This window comes from Dendrobates tinctorius, unplaced genomic scaffold (genome assembly GCF_039654945.1).
Source record: "Dendrobates tinctorius isolate UK_male_01 unplaced genomic scaffold, ASM3965494v1 ptg000159l, whole genome shotgun sequence".
Classification (NCBI taxonomy): Eukaryota; Metazoa; Chordata; class Amphibia; order Anura; family Dendrobatidae; genus Dendrobates; species Dendrobates tinctorius.
The window spans coordinates 7,841,973-7,857,819 of record NW_027361826.1 but is presented as its reverse complement, the minus strand read 5'-3'; the positions used below and the strand labels follow the sequence as shown (position 1 = coordinate 7,857,819).

The 15,847-nt window shown below is 42.8% G+C and overlaps 1 protein-coding gene across 1 annotated transcript; it reads left to right on the top strand.

Annotated features, from left to right (window-relative positions):
- Window positions 1–2,910: 2,910 nt before the first annotated feature.
- On the top strand, window positions 2,911–15,293 carry PHF5A (PHD finger protein 5A). Its single transcript, XM_073549472.1, has 4 exons — window positions 2,911–3,130; window positions 7,410–7,433; window positions 11,497–11,663; window positions 15,092–15,293. The coding sequence occupies exons 1-4, from the start codon at window positions 3,079–3,081 to the stop codon at window positions 15,179–15,181; spliced, it is 333 nt and encodes a 110-aa protein (XP_073405573.1). The 5' UTR covers window positions 2,911–3,078; the 3' UTR covers window positions 15,182–15,293.
- The last annotated feature ends 554 nt before the right edge of the window (window positions 15,294–15,847 follow it).

The following is a 15,847-nucleotide window of genomic DNA, read 5'->3' as shown; positions in this document are numbered from 1 at the left end:
CGGAACTGTTACACGTGAAATCTGTCTCCGACTCGTCCGTTGAGTCGCCTGGTGTCTGCGGCGTCCGAACAGGGTAAGCAGTGGTCCACCCCCCAATCCCGGCCCCTACCACAAGTACATCAATAGAATGTATTGGATGCGGTGACTCTGCACGGTTCAGCGATCACAGGCGTTTTCATCTGCGCTCAATAGACGGCAGCGCTGTGGACGGAGCGGCCATGCCCTGCTGCCAGATCACGGGCACTTTGCTGGGCACAGGTGTGATGCACACCGAGGTTCCATGCATTATGTACAGCCCACACAGCTCGGTACATACAGGGTTTACCAGGGTGTAGACCCCCACACACCAGCCCACACTGTGGCTATGTGCACACGTAGCGTTTTAAAACGCTTACTAAAAACCGGACTCCTTCCCAGAAATCGCTCGGTTTTTTCAGTGCGATTTCACCGCGATTATGATCGCGATTTTGCCGCGATTTTCGCGTGCGATATTCAAGCACTTTCCAAGCGATTTGAAGCATCGCTTGGAAAGTGATTGACAGGTTGGTCACACTCATCAAACATAGTGTTTGACAAGTGTGACCAGGTTTTTACTATTGAGGCTGTCTATGCGGCATCAATAGTAAAAGATAGAATGTTAAAATGCTAAAAAAAATAAAAAAAATCGGTGTATATTTACCTTCCGGCGTCCCGCGCTGCCATCCCGGGCCTCAGCGTTCCCAGCGATGCCTTGCGAGACCTGTGATGAGGTAGTCTCGCGTTGCTATAGCGATCTCGCGAGACCGCTAGAGTCACGCGAGACTACGTCATTACAGGGCCTTGCCGCAAGGCATTACTGGGAACGCTGTGGCCTGGGATGGCAGCGCGGGACGCCGGAAGGTAAATATACACCGATTTTTTTATTTTTTATTCTTTTTTTACAGGGGTATGGTACCCAGGGCCTGGAGGACAGTCTCCTCTCCTCCACACCGTGGGTACCAACCGCACATGAGACGCTTAACTTCCCGCATGGTGGGCATAGCCACATGTGGGAAGTAAGCGATTCTCATGCATTCCTATGGGTGCGGAATCGCGGCAATTCTTTGCGATTCTGCACAAAAGAATGAGCATGCTGCGATTTTTTCCGCGATGCATTTCCGCCGCGGAAAAAAGCGCAGCATTATCACAGCATGTGCGGAATGCCATAGGAATGCATGGGGGGCGTTCTGTACACGATTTTTAAGCGTTTTCGCGCTGAAAATCGGGGCAAAAACAATCGCTACGTGTGCACACAGCCTGTAACATCCCCGTACAGGTCAGCAGGCTCTCCGGACCGCCTGCGCACTGAGCGGTATACACGAGACCGTCCCTCTCCAGCAAAATGCTGCCGGGAGACGTGCTGCCACTGCTTCTGCAGCTGCGCAGTCCGTACAGTATTGACTAGTGATGGGTAGCTCCCGGCTCTTTATAGTGAATCATATGAGCCGGCTCCTGGCAGGGAGCCAATTGAAATTTAAACGGCTCTTTGCCAGTTCACGTTCCACAGTCAGTCCCCTCTTGCCCCGCCCCTCCCGGCAGTAGTCACTCTGATCTTATCCAGGAGACTGAGAAAGAATGCATGCTCCTCCTGCTGCCGCACATAGCACTGACTCACAGCCCCGCCCCCCTCCAATCTGTGACAAGCATTCCTTGCCCTCTTGTGATTGTTTTTAGGTTAACACACACGCTGTGTTCCTGGCAGCCTGCCCTACCCTGGATGGATGTGTCGTGGACGGATACAGAGTGTAACAAACAGTAGTGCATGCAGATTGAGGTGCGTGTAATCAAATCAAATCCTCCCAATTTTGCAACCATATTGGTGACGGTGAGGAACTTGGGTATTAATTTCCTCACAGACTATTTTTAAAATACCCACAAATAAATAAAGAGGGAGGTTGATAGCCTGCAGAGAGAAGAGGAGTGCACGGACAGTGGATAACAAGATGAGTGACAGCCGCAAACGAAGTAGGATTTGGTCGCATTTTGATTACATCGACAACACAAAAACAGAATGTAAAATTTGTAAGATAAAATTGTCATACCGAGCAGGGTGTACCACCAACCTTCACAGACATATTAGAAATGTACATCCAACATGAAAGCACCACTGCAACTACTGGAACTGCTGCTGCAGTCTTTCTTAATGACAATCTGCCCAAATGACAATCTTAACATGTTGCACTTTTAAAAATGGTTTTCTGCTGCTGTTTTGAGCATTTGTTATATTTTTGCACATTTTATATTTGTTAATGTTTTCATACTAAACAGAATACACAAAATGTTATTTTGGAAATGATCAGGTTTAAAGGGGTAGGCTCAATTCTTACCTTTCCCGGCTCCAGCGCTGCATTTTCTCATGCCCCTGCCTCAGGGGGCGGGGCATGACATGCGCACAGAACTCCGTGATTGGCCTCCGGGGACCGATCGCACAGCTCCGTGCTGTCACCGCACAAATTCCTTATCTAAATCCGCCTGGATGCAGATGCGACATGTGACACTGCAGTTTTGCTGCAGACTGTTTGCAGCAGACAGCGAACTTGCGAAGTGTGAAGGTAGCTTTAAAATGTGGCACTGATAATTAGGATCTTGTTGCTATTTTGCATGTTCATTTTGTGTTTGTTAAAGTTTTTACAGCAAATAATATAAAATCTGGTTATTCTGGAAACTATTCTGTTTTATGTCATAAATTGGCACATGTGTAGATTTTTACTAAAAGGTATACAATCATGGGTTAACACATACCAGAATTTGGCTTCAAATTTAAAGCCAAAGGTAATAGGAAATGAAGAGCCGTTTTCGGAGCCAAAAGAGCCGGCTCTTTTTGGTGTTCCAATCCAAAAGAGCCGGCTCACCAAAAAAATCGCATTTTACCCATCACTAGTATTGACCCCATTGAGTAGCACTAGAGCTGAGAAACGCCGAATCACGTGAACAGGAAGTCAGAGAGGTCATAGTTCACTGCACACGGCAGCGCCAACCAATCAGCGGGCGGAGCTGCGGGTATCGGAACGAGGCTAGAGACGCAAAGCCAGCGTGTCTGGTGATTGTGGCCCGGGGAATATGGCGAAACATCACCCTGACCTGATTTTCTGCAGGAAGCAGGCCGGCGTGGGTAAGCCGCTCATACCGGGGGACGTCCCGTTAGGCCGCAGGGTTCTGGGCTGCTCCGCGTTCAGAGTGGTTGTCTCCCTCCGTGTGTGCGCGGGAAGCTGCAGACGGCAGTGTCCGTGGAGGGCTGGGCCGGTGATCACCCCTCGGTGGTGCAGTTAGCAGGTGTGAGGGGAGACTGGCCCACACTTCTAAGGCGTTTCGGGGGATTTTGACTCCTAATGGCCGCTGCCATGTCAGTGAGCCCGTGTACACCAGGCCGTTAAAGGGGTCGTCCCGCTTTATTTTCTTCCATGTTACTGCCGTCCAATCTGCGGCCCTGTGTTATGGAGCCGCGTGGTCTGTGGCTTGGTGAGACCTCATTATGTGCTTTATGTACTTGATGCTCTGTTCTTTCTGGGATCTCCAGTCCAGTGGGCGGTCCCATCAGTGGCTGACAGCTTTCTTTATGAGTGTTCATACAGAGATGGCTGTCAGAAAGGACAGAGGATTAAATGCATAAAGCACAGGTTATACTGAATCTTACAAGAGTATATATGACTGTACTCCGCTCCCACTGCCCTATAACATGGGGCCTGTAGATTGGGCGGCAGTAACGTGGGGACAGTTTCCCTTAAGTCTGTCAAAATCGCGTCAGCTGTACTAAGCACCGACTGTGACCTCGGTCCTTGTTGACGTGACTGTAGCAGTGAGATCACAACAATGTCATGACTGCTGCAGGCAATCACTGCTCTCAGCAGTAATGTCAGTGTATGTGCAGATGACCAGTAAACGCTGCGGGTTGGACGCTGTGTACTTCTGCAGTGTACAGATGGTACAGCATAGTGGATGGGATTTCAAGAAATCCTGTGCCCACTAGGCATCCAGACGCGGCGGGTCTTTCCACACCGCAGCATGGCAATTTCTCTTACGGAGGAGACGCGAGCCTCCACCAGAGAAGTTTCACCCATAGAAAGTATTGAGCGAGGTGAAGCCACACGGTTCATTGATCACATGCAGATTCACCTGCATTCAATAGACGACAGTGGTTTGTATGCAGCAAACATGCCCTGCGTCCAAAGCGCTGCTACTTCTGGCACGACACCACTGAGCCTAGTGACTGGCTACAGTGGTCATGTGATGTTGGCGTGACCGCTGTTGCAGCCATATCCACAAAGACTGAAGGCAAGGTGTAAGTACAACTGACTTTTTTTTTTAATTTTACATATAAAAAGCATATGGAATAAAAAAAAAACCTGAGGATCCCATAAACAGTGATGGGCTTCTCCTAATATCATCGACCAAGCACCACCTGAAGGGGTAGAGGTCCCGAAATAGTGCGCCCGTGCCTCAGTGTTTCCATATTTCTTATTCAATTCTATGACTTTTGGAAGCAGTGTCTCACACATATTATAACAGTTATCTGATAATTTGGGCAAAAAAAATATATTTAGTTTTGCACCCAATAATTAAACTATCCTACGAAAAGAAATTGGGAAACTCTATTGACAAAATAGACAAATCTTTATTAAATACAATGATGCATAATAAAACATACACATTAAAAGTGGCACATGATTAGCCAACTCGTGGTACCTCCCAATAAAACGTGGTGGTAATAATACATATTTTTTCAGGACGTATACCATAATATCCTTGCAAAGTCGTCCACATTAATTTATTAGAAGGAAAAAATATATGCATTTTTTTAAATCTCTGCAATAGAGTACATAATTTTATTAAAAATTATTTGAGTAAATGCATCATAATCTTATATGTATTGTTTATTGTTATACTGCCATCTAGTGTTACAAAAATGAAGTATCCTTTCAAAAATTCCTGAATATCTGTCTTCATTTGTAATCCTTCCTACTGTTCCTCATACCTATATGAATTACAAGGAGTGCCGAGCACTCTTTAATTAAATACCGTAAACATACAAAATCAATAAAGTGCATCATGAAAAAGTAATTTTCAAAAAAGTGCGTGCATAGTGCTAAAAGGCTTATTATAAATAGTGCCAGGCAATCTTCATAACATAAGCATACATGAGCCTCAGAATGACATACCACGAGTTGAATGCTGAAGGATCACATGTAGTTGGGAAGGATTACAAATGAAGATAGATATTCAGGAATTTTTGAAAGGATACTTCATTTTTGTACCACTAGATGGCAGTATAACAATAAAGAATACATATAAGAGTATATGATGCATTTTCTCAAATAATTGTTTAATAAAATTATGTAATCTATTGCAGAGGTTTATAAAATGCATATGTTTTTTCTTTCTACTAATTAATGTGGACGACTTGGTGAGAGGATAATTATGCGTCCTGAAAAAACAGGTATTATTGATACCACGTTTTATTGGGAGGTACCACGAGTTGTCTAATCATATGCCACTTTTAATGTGTGTTTTATTATGCATCATTGTGTTTAATAAAGATTTGTCTATTACAACCATAACAGACCTGAACCTCTGAGACGGACCTTTTATATTTCGATTAGTGCCGTCATATTCTGGGATCTTAAAAAAAAAAATGTTAGCACAGGACCCATTCATTAAGGCTGTGTGCCCACGTTGCGTTTTTTGAAGCGTTTGTGCCGGATCAGACTCTTCAGAAACGCTTAAAAGAAGCATCCCATTCGGTTTAATGCATTTTTGGCGTTTTGTGTCAGTGCATGCGTTTTTTTCCGCTCGGAAAATGTTTAGCGGCTAAAAACACTATTTCCAATGTTCCCAGAAACCGCGTGGAAAAAAAGCATCAAAACGCGTGTTTTGGGAAGGAGTCCGGTTTTCTGAGCGTTTAAAAAAAAAAAAAAACTCTAACGTGGGCACATAGCCTTAGTCTATGTGCCCACGTAGTGTTTCTGAAGCAGAATGTTCCTGAGCAGAAACGCACACCCTCTTCTGGGAAAATGCATGCGTTTTATGACGCGCTTTTGTAAGTGTTTTTGACGCTTTTGTTAAGCGTTTTAGCATGCGTTTTCCTAAGCGTTTTTGCAATACAGTTATGTATGTGGAAATGCACGCGTTTCCGCAGAATTAATGAACATGCTGCGTTTTTTTCCGCTAAGCATTTCTGCAGCGGAAAAAACGCATCATTAGCACAACATGTGCGGATTTCATTATGATTACATCGGATGCTTTTCTTAAGCGCTTAAACGCAACGTGGGCACACAGCCTAAAAGAGAATCTGCCATCAGAATTTTCCTTATTGGTCTGAGCTCAGGGTCCTGTTGCATACACCTCAGTCTGCAGATAAGCTTACCAATGTCACCAGCCCATGGAACAATCAAGTGAAGTGCATGGGTGGGTTCAACAGGATCACTTTGGGCCTCGTAAGAGATGCTGTAACACCACAATATCTTGGGGCGATGGATTTTAATACAAGTAAGCACATTTTCTATATGAATTTATAACATTACACATTAATACAATCTTAATAAGTAATCTTTATTCTGGCAATTGCATTGACAACAGGACCTTGGGGTCAGATTAATGTGCAAAATTCTGACATTAGGTTCCCTTTGAATGGAACAGAATTTTTATTAAGTCATTTGATTGTATCCTTTCAGCTGCTTTTTTTTTTTTTTTTTTTTTTTTTTTTTTTTTTTTATAGCTACATAGAAAAAAAAGAAAGAAAAACATTTGTACAACTTTTTTTCTGGCTATCGCACCTGATATAAACTGGTTCACCTTATTTTTTTGAGCATTTAAAATTTTTTGGAAATCGTAAAGGATGGTCATCTGTTGATGGGTCCTTTTTTTTTTTTTTTTTTAGCATTGCGCTTGCACAGAACACCCATAAAAACAGATCTGTTATACAAAACCACATGGATAACAGGAAGAAAATTGGCAGTTTTTAAATGGATCAGTTTTTTCTCTTCCATAATTTCCAGAAGTGCCGCCAGAAAAAAAACAACTGCCCACTGCAGTGCATTCGGAGCGTGCGAGCACGACCCTGTGTCGCCACTGAGCAGCGTCAGAATGTAGGGAGACACTCCCTGTTGGTAACACACAGTCGTCACTTTACTCATACATTCTTGCACACAGTGAAGATGGCCTAATTTGATCTCTTATTGGGAGAGCTGTTTACTAAAAGAGACATGACGGGACTATGGACAGGTCTTTACACGTGCGTCATTAGCAGAGGGTAATCCCCCACTAATACTGTGAAGTCAATGTTTATACAGGTACATGTTTTTTTTTATTTTTTAGAAGGCAATTAAATCATTGACCGCTTTTATTGTTAATGAGACAATTTATTAATATATTTAAATTTTTTTTTTTGTTTTCAGCTATAGGAAGACTATGTGAAAAATGTAAGTATTTGAAATTTAAATAGCACAAAAAAAAATCAGAAATTATAGAAACTGATGAGGATGACCAGATTCTTCAAAGTGGTTTTCCACTTCTGGAAAAATGGATGTGGAATAGTGTTCAATCCACTTTAGCACCCGTTCCCTGCCTCTGATCTGTGTTTTGGCTGCAGTGGTGACGTCAGAGCTTTACCACCGCAGACTGCACGAGCTACTGAGCTGATGTGATTGGTTGCAGCGGTAGGTGCTGAGCTCAAAGCATGGGAAGGGGACTACTATCTGGCTTTATTTTGTTACCGGAAGCTTTTGGAGTCCATTTACAGCTAAGAAAATGTAGAATGTATGTATCCCTGCATTATATATTGTTACATCTACACATCAGATACTTTCCCAACGTATGATGTTCATGGGACTGTACGGGAGTAATTTATCCCCACTCAGTCTTGCACTAGCTTTACACTAAGGGCACAGACAGACGGCCATATTGCTTGTGCGTGGATCACATCGCAATCATTGTACTGACTGTGGGCTCTCTCACCTGAGCATGACAGCTGCATAGCAATACATCACGCTCAGGTTAGGAGAGGTGCCGGGCCAGTCTGTGCACTGCTATGTGATCCTCAGCCATCTTTCTGCGCACTGAGGTTGAAAATTGAGCGTAAATTTCACCCAACACAATCCAAATACCCCAGATAATTGTCCGCTGCCACCACCTATGGAATTTGAGGCCAATGGCTAACTCAATAAGCTGGCACACTTTGCTGTCTCACAGTAAAAGGGATAAAACAGTCCATAGAGAGCTATGGCTTCTTGGAAGGGGTTGACTGGCCTTATGCTACAAGTCTGCGGTCGCTCTGTGACTGCAGACTTGTGAATCCTCACATTGCACCTGCTGTATGCATTCTCCTATGCCAGCATCGGGCAGTCATGTAGCATGGAGTATGTGATTTTTTTTTTTCTTGCGGCCACATTCCAACTAGACTTTCCAGCATCACTCAGTACACTTACATTGAGTGACGCAGTGCCCATCTAGTCGGCTCGTGAGTGCATATATGCAAATCGCATACTTTCAGTCTTGCGCCCTCCTCTGCCGGTGCCAGAGAATCCTCACAGTGCGTGCGATGTCGGGATTCACAAGTCTGCAGTCAGTGTGAGCTTATGACCGGACATCGCTGTTAACTGTTTACATTGCACCCGTGCATTCTTTTAGCTTTAACAGAAAGATACAGTATTTATAAAAAGTACAAAAAGACCAAATAAGGTGATCTAAACAAGCGCGTAAATATAAAATAAGAGCGTCTTTTCTACTCCTTGAGTGTAGGGAAACAAAGGAAACACCCTTTAGATATTGGGTCTAACCACTAAATAATCCACATGTAGGGAGAGGTGTTTGAGAAGGAAAAAGCCACTGAACCTGGACTAGACAGTCTGGACGCATAATCTGCAGCCAGATATTCAAAGTCTGTTCCCTCTTAAGGTACTGTCACACTTAGCGATGTACCAGCGATCCCGACCAGCGATATGACGCGGTCAGGATCGCTGGTACATCGCTAAGTGGTCGCTAGTGAGCTGCCACATAGGCAGATCTCACTAGCGACATCGCTGGGGACGGGGATCGCTACTTACCTGTCACACCAGGCGATCCTGCGTCCTCCCGCCCGGTTCCACGCGTCGCTCGTCCTCACAGCAGGAAGCGCCACAGGAAGCTGACGACGAGAAACAGTCCTGAACGTTCTCGCGCGATCAGCGATAAGCAGCGGGGGAGCCTGTCGCTGGTAAGTATCAGACACAGAGATATCGCTAGCAATATCGCTATAACGTCACTAGTTATAGCGATATTGCTAGCGATATCTCTTAGTGTGACATGCCCTTTAAAGCAGCAATGTCTGACATCGTCTGTGGCTCGCTCAGCATGAATAAGGAATTTGTCACCGGGTTTTTCCACTTAGTCTTAGAGCAGCATGTTGTAGACAGAGGCAGATTCATCAAAGCAATTTTGCCAGAACCCTTCCGTAAACTGCTTTGATAATTAGCCAAGTTTTGGCCCATATCGGAGTTGCGTGTAAATGAAACTTTTGATGTTTTCACACCAGTTTCTCTCAGCCTCATCAACTTGGCAGAGATGGAACAGGGCGTGGCGGTAACATGACGCCATAACCAATGTAATTTATGACCAGCTTTTACATTCCTTACACGAGAAATCTTACTCCAATTAGATTGATGGCGTAGCGCACGCCATGTGTCCAAAGCTCTTGATTCAATAAGAAGTGAACGCCTCTTAATGATTCGGGATCATCTGGCTAAAATACGCGCCTTCATCAAGACCATCGAGAAAATCGCCGGTCTAGATGAATCAAGGCTAGGGAACCCAATTTCAGGAGAAGTCTCTTCTTATTGGGCTATGTGCTGTAGTTTTGATACAATCACTATTTTATCATCAGGAGATTATCACTAGAGGCCTAGTAAACCTTCAGCCATATTCATGAGCTCTGCGTAAGCCCACGCCACCACTGACTTATTTTATTTTTAGGGTGCTTTATTATATGCTGTTTTGAAGAAGTTTTCAAAGACAAAACTAGGTGTAGATTTGTGGGAGGATGTAGTAGTATTCTGATATCAATCCCTTTCCGACAACCAATTATTTGCATTAGCTTCAAAAACCTCATCACACCCGCATGTGAGAAGGCGTCCTTAGAGTATGTGCACAAACACTATTTGCGGCAGAAATTGTACCTCTTGATAGGAAAAACGCTGTGTAAAATAGGTGTGTGTTGTTTTTTTGGTTTTTTTTTTCAGATTTTTCCCCGCTTATTAATGTGATAGAAATCTGTAGCACAACCAGGGCTGTGGAGTCGGTAAGCCAAACCTGCGACTCCGACTCCTCAATTTCCCTTACACCGACTCCGACTCCACGACTCCGACTCCCACATATATTGCTTATATTTAAGTGAAAAATTTATTGTAGTACAATGTGAACCTCAGACATTTAATCATTTTTATGATCCAATAATCAAGATATTTAGATAGAACAGAATATATATTGGTGTACTACCCGGTTTTCATTCTTTTTGGTACAGATACGATATGGATAGACAGATATGGATAAATGGATAGATAGAGCAGATTTCTAATCTGCTTTTGCTATTGAAAACATTATCTATGAGCTCAAAAACCTTTCAGGTGATGCAGTTTTTTAAAAAGATGATCAGCTTTTGCAGCTGAAAAACGTATCCTCAAAAAACACAGGAAAAACGCTGTGTGAGAATGTAGCCTTAGATCAGGAATAGAACAGTCATTTATAGGACATTTCATAACTTTCCCAAATTCCTATGAAAAAATATTCAGCACATCCTGCATTGAATTACTGTACCCAATTTATTATATATTTTAGGAGTCGGTCCATTTTATACCGACTCCGACTCCACCAAAATGAGCACCAACTCCGACTCCACGACTCCGACTCCACAGCCCTGAGCACAACTGCTGAAAGAATTGTCATGGAGCAGAATTAAAGCTGCAAGGAAAAATAAATGTGTGAGAATTCAGGATTCTTACTCACTAGCACTAGGAAAGCCTTCGGCTTTTGTGACATATCTGCAAAGGAAAAAAAAATGTGACAAAATAGCACCGCGTGCACAGACCCTTATACAGCAAAAGTAAAATGTGTAATCCTTCCATTAGGCTGTGTACACACGTTACAGATTTGGTGCATTTGTCGTATTTTTTTCTTCGTAGATTTGTGGCAAAACCTGATGCCAGCAAAGTGACAAACCTGACATGTCACACACACATTGAGTATTTTTGACTTGCAGATAATAATCTGCGACATGTCAATTCTCCGTGCGTTTTTGCCTGCGTTTTTCACGCATTGGAAAAAAAAAACCACCGTTTTTCAGGCTGCATTTTCCTGCCAAGAGATGCAGTCAAAAATCTCACCATGTGCACAGACCCTTATACAGCATGTGTAATTGTTCTATTACTGTTGAGTATTTGATTTCACATTGTTAAATGCCTCCTAAATATGGGTTATATTCAGCTAAAGAAAAAAACATTGTTAATTCTGTAGGTGACGGGAAGTGTGTTATTTGTGATTCGTATGTGCGGCCTTGTACCCTGGTCCGGATCTGTGATGAGTGTAATTACGGTTCGTACCAAGGCCGTTGTGTCATCTGCGGAGGCCCCGGAGTGTCGGATGCTTACTATTGCAAGGAGTGCACCATTCAAGAGAAAGATGTGAGTGACATATTCCAATCACAACAAAAAAAAATAGATAAAATTGTATATTTTGTAAAATGTAAAAAAAAACAACCTGCAAACGAATAGCATAGAACTTTTTTCCACTATATTTAAATTATAGTGGGATTATATCTTTGTGTGCATAATTATATTTCTATGTTGCTTCAATGGGACTCAACAAGGTTATGACATTTCTAGATTTTGGCATAGTTTCACTCTGACGTACTTGCATCTATCAGTACAGAACAAGCTGAAGAAGTAAGTCCATACACGGACAACTAGGTTTCACTGTTCCTCAGTGGGAATGTCGCTTCTCACTACGCAATCACTGTACATGGCATTTCGACAATAAGAATACTCGCATGTCAATTTGTTTTCAGGGGAAATAGAAGAAGTGTAGCACAGAATTGAGTTATCGTTTTCAAGTACATTTATTTTTCGGCTGTAAATTCGAATTACCGTATATACTCGAGTAAAAGCCGAGGCACCCAAATTTACTACGAAAAACTGAGATAACGTATTGACTCGAGTATAAGCCGGGTATGCCTTGTCCCCTCATCCCGATCCTTGCCTGCATGGCTCCTCATCCCTGTCCTTGCCTGCTTGGCTCCTCATCCCTGTCCTTGTATACATGGCCCCCCATGAAAAAAAGCATTAAAAAAAACCTCCAACTTACCTTCCCTGTGCACCCTCGCAGCATCTTGTTGTTCCAGCTTCCAGCAGCTCCTGTGGCCGAGCGATCACGTGTCCCTGCTCATTAATGTAATGAATATTCACCTCTCTCCACTCAGCTGTGACACATGATTGCCCGGCCGCACGAGCTGCTGGAAGCCGGTACAACAAAATGCTGTGAGTGCACGCAGGGAAGGTAAGTAGGAGGTTTTTTTTTTTTAAATTTTTTTTTATAACTGTTTATTGAATTTTCAATATTGAACTCAATACAATACATATTAGTAATACAGTTGTTATTAACATTAAGGATAAATAAAATACAGATCCAGCAGAAGGCAAGAAGAAAAGGACTACAAGCTTTTTAGACTCATATCTCACAAGTTCATGACAGAATTGCAAGAGTAATAAATAATAAATTTTATTTTTATAGCGCCGACATATTCCGCAGCACTTTACATTTCAGAGGGGATTTGTACAGACAATAGACATTACAGCATAACAATAATCACATACAGTAGATTATAACAAATACCAAGAGGAAAGAGGGCCCTGCTCGCAAGCTTACAGTCTATGAGGAAAGAGGTAGACACGAAAGGTGGGTGGTAACAGTTGCCTTGATTGTATGGACCAGCCATAATGTTAAGTGTGTAACAGTACAGACACAGAGGGCTAATGGATGCATAAAGCATGTGGGAACATGATGCGGGGAACCTGGTTATGGTAAAACTTTTGGCTGTGCCACACAGGGATAGATTAGGTTAATGTGTTGAGGCGATAGGCCAGTCTGAATAAATGTGGTTTCAGGGCACGCTTAAAATTGTGGGGATTGGGGACTAATCGTATTGACCTGGTAAGTGCATTCCAAAGAATTGGCGCGGCACGTGTAAAGTCTTGGAGACGGGAGTGGGAGGTTCTGATTATTGAGGATACTAACCTCAGGTCATCAGCAGAACGGAGGGCGCGGGTAGGGTGGTATACTGAAACAAGGGAGGAGATGTAGGGTGGTGCTGAGCCATGGAGGTCTTTGTGGGTGAGGGTAATAAGTTTATACTGAATTCTGGAGTGGATGGGTAGCCAGTGTAATGACTGGCACAAGGTAGAGGCATCGGTGTAACGATTGGTGAGGAATATGATCCTGGCTGCAGCATTCAAGACAGATTGGAGAGGGGAGAGTTTGGTAAAAGGGAGACCGATTAGAAGAGAGTTACAATAGTCGAGACGAGAATGAATAAGAGAAACAGTAAGAGTTTTTGCAGAGTCAAAAGTAAGAAAAGGTCGAATTCTAGAAATGTTTTTGAGCTGTAGATGACAAGAGCGAGCCAGTGATCGAATGTGGGGGGCAAAGGAAAGCTCGGAATCAAGTATGACCCCAAGACAGCGGGCCTGTTGCTTGCTGGGGAGTAATAGTGGAGCCACACACGGAAATGGCAATGTCGGGTATAGGTACATTAGTAGAGGGAGGAAACACCAGGAGTTCAGTCTTTGACAGGTTCAGTTTCAGATATAGTGAGAACATGATATTAGACACAGCGTTTAGACAATCGCCGGTGTTTTCTAGAAAGGCTGGCGTGATGTCAGGAGAAGCGTATAATTGGGTGTCATCAGCATAGAGATGGTACTGGAAACCAAATCTACTGATTGTTTGACCAATAGGGGCAGTGTACAAGGAGAAGAGGAGGGGGCCTAGAACCGATCCTTGGGGGACCCCAACAGTAAGGGGAAGATGAGAGGAGGAGGAACAGGCAAAAGATACAGTAAAGGAGCGGTCGAAGTAGAAAGTATGTGATCTGGGACCACATAAATAAATGTTCCCCAGTTTGTAGGATCTGTGCATGATGCCAACAACCGGTAGGCATTAATGATTGGTGGTATGCATACTGTCGATCTGTAACTTGTAATGCAGTCCAGGGGTCTTACATTCCTGTTTTGAGACACATCCAAGGCACATGCATCAACAAAACATATACCCTCTTCTCCTTAATGGTATTGATGTGCTAGATCTCAACAATTTCAAAACTAAAGAAACTAATATTAAGATTTCCCAAATACCCCTACCCCTCTCTGTGTGCACCTGTTATATAAATAAGTTATGGAATTGGTGTATGTCCACTTATTCGCTGTAGTAGGTACCATTGAGTATTCACAAATTGAGCGCGTAACTTATTTTTGATCCCCAGAAGGAGAGATGGAATGAATAAAGACCATGTTTTCAAACATTTCCCAGACATTCTTTCTTTAGTGGTCAATGCATCCAGCCAGTCCATTTTGAAAAGGAACATAACCTTAGTGCGAATGAGAGATTGTGGTGGCACTATCGGGCTCAACCAATGATGCATTATGCTTTTCCTGGTGGCTGAGGCCCAAATAGTTAGAGAAGCTTTAATATGTTTGGGTAGTTTACCTTGAGCTTGAGTATTTTTTTTTTTTTTTTTACAGCTGCTGGAAGCTGGCGGCTGTGGCTGTAACTGTGCGCTCGCTATAAGAGAAATATTCATTGCCAGTGCAGTGAATATTCATTTCTCTTTAGCAGCGGGCACAGTTGCAGCCGTAGCCACCAGCCCCTGCCGACCCTCTGGGACAATTGACTTGTGTATAAGCCAGGGGGCATTTTCAGCACAAAAAAGTGCTGAAAAACTCGGCTTATATACGAGTATATACTGTACTAAACTATGTAAACAAAATTGATTGTTTTAATCTGCTTGTTGCTTTAATTTAATTTTTTTTTAACAATTTACCCATTTTTTCTCACACAGAGAGATGGTTGCCCAAAGATTGTGAACTTGGGCAGTTCGAAAACAGATCTATTTTATGAGAGAAAGAAGTATGGTTTCAAGAAGAGGTAGTTCTGAGTCTGGATCCTGTTTGATGGAAACTGTACATTTTTTTTTTTTTTCTTAATTATTATTATTGTTACTGGATAGTTGGATCAATAAATTCTGTTTCTACAACCATTTATTTTAGAGAGTTTTGTTCTTTGTCATGAGTTCACTGATCTATCTAAGCATCAACATTTCCAAACTGTGAAGCTGTATTGGGGACATCACCTATTGACAGTTTTACAAAGTGACTTGTAACAAACTGTATTTTTGCTGATAAAAAATTGCCTGAAAATTGTCATGATAGTTTGATGTAATTATGGACACTGTAGTAGTATACGGCTTTTCTACTGTCCTTGTATATGATTTGCAAGACATGTCCAGATATTGCTAGATGAAAACGGCACATTCTGATAACCTTAATTTTTAAAATGGTTGTCTGGCTTCAAATGTAAAGTCTACAGTCGGGCTAAGTGCACACGTTGCAGAAAATTTCTGCTCAAAAACCTGAATCCCTTCCCAGAAACCGCACCTATTTTTCCACGGCGTTTTTTGCGTGGTTTTGATGCGTTTTTTTCCGCAGCGGTTTCAAACTGCATGGAAGAAGCCAAAACCGCGGAAAAATCCGCAAAATTAATGAGCATGCTGCGTTTTTTTAACGCGATGCGTTTTTTTGTGGTAAAAAACGCATCA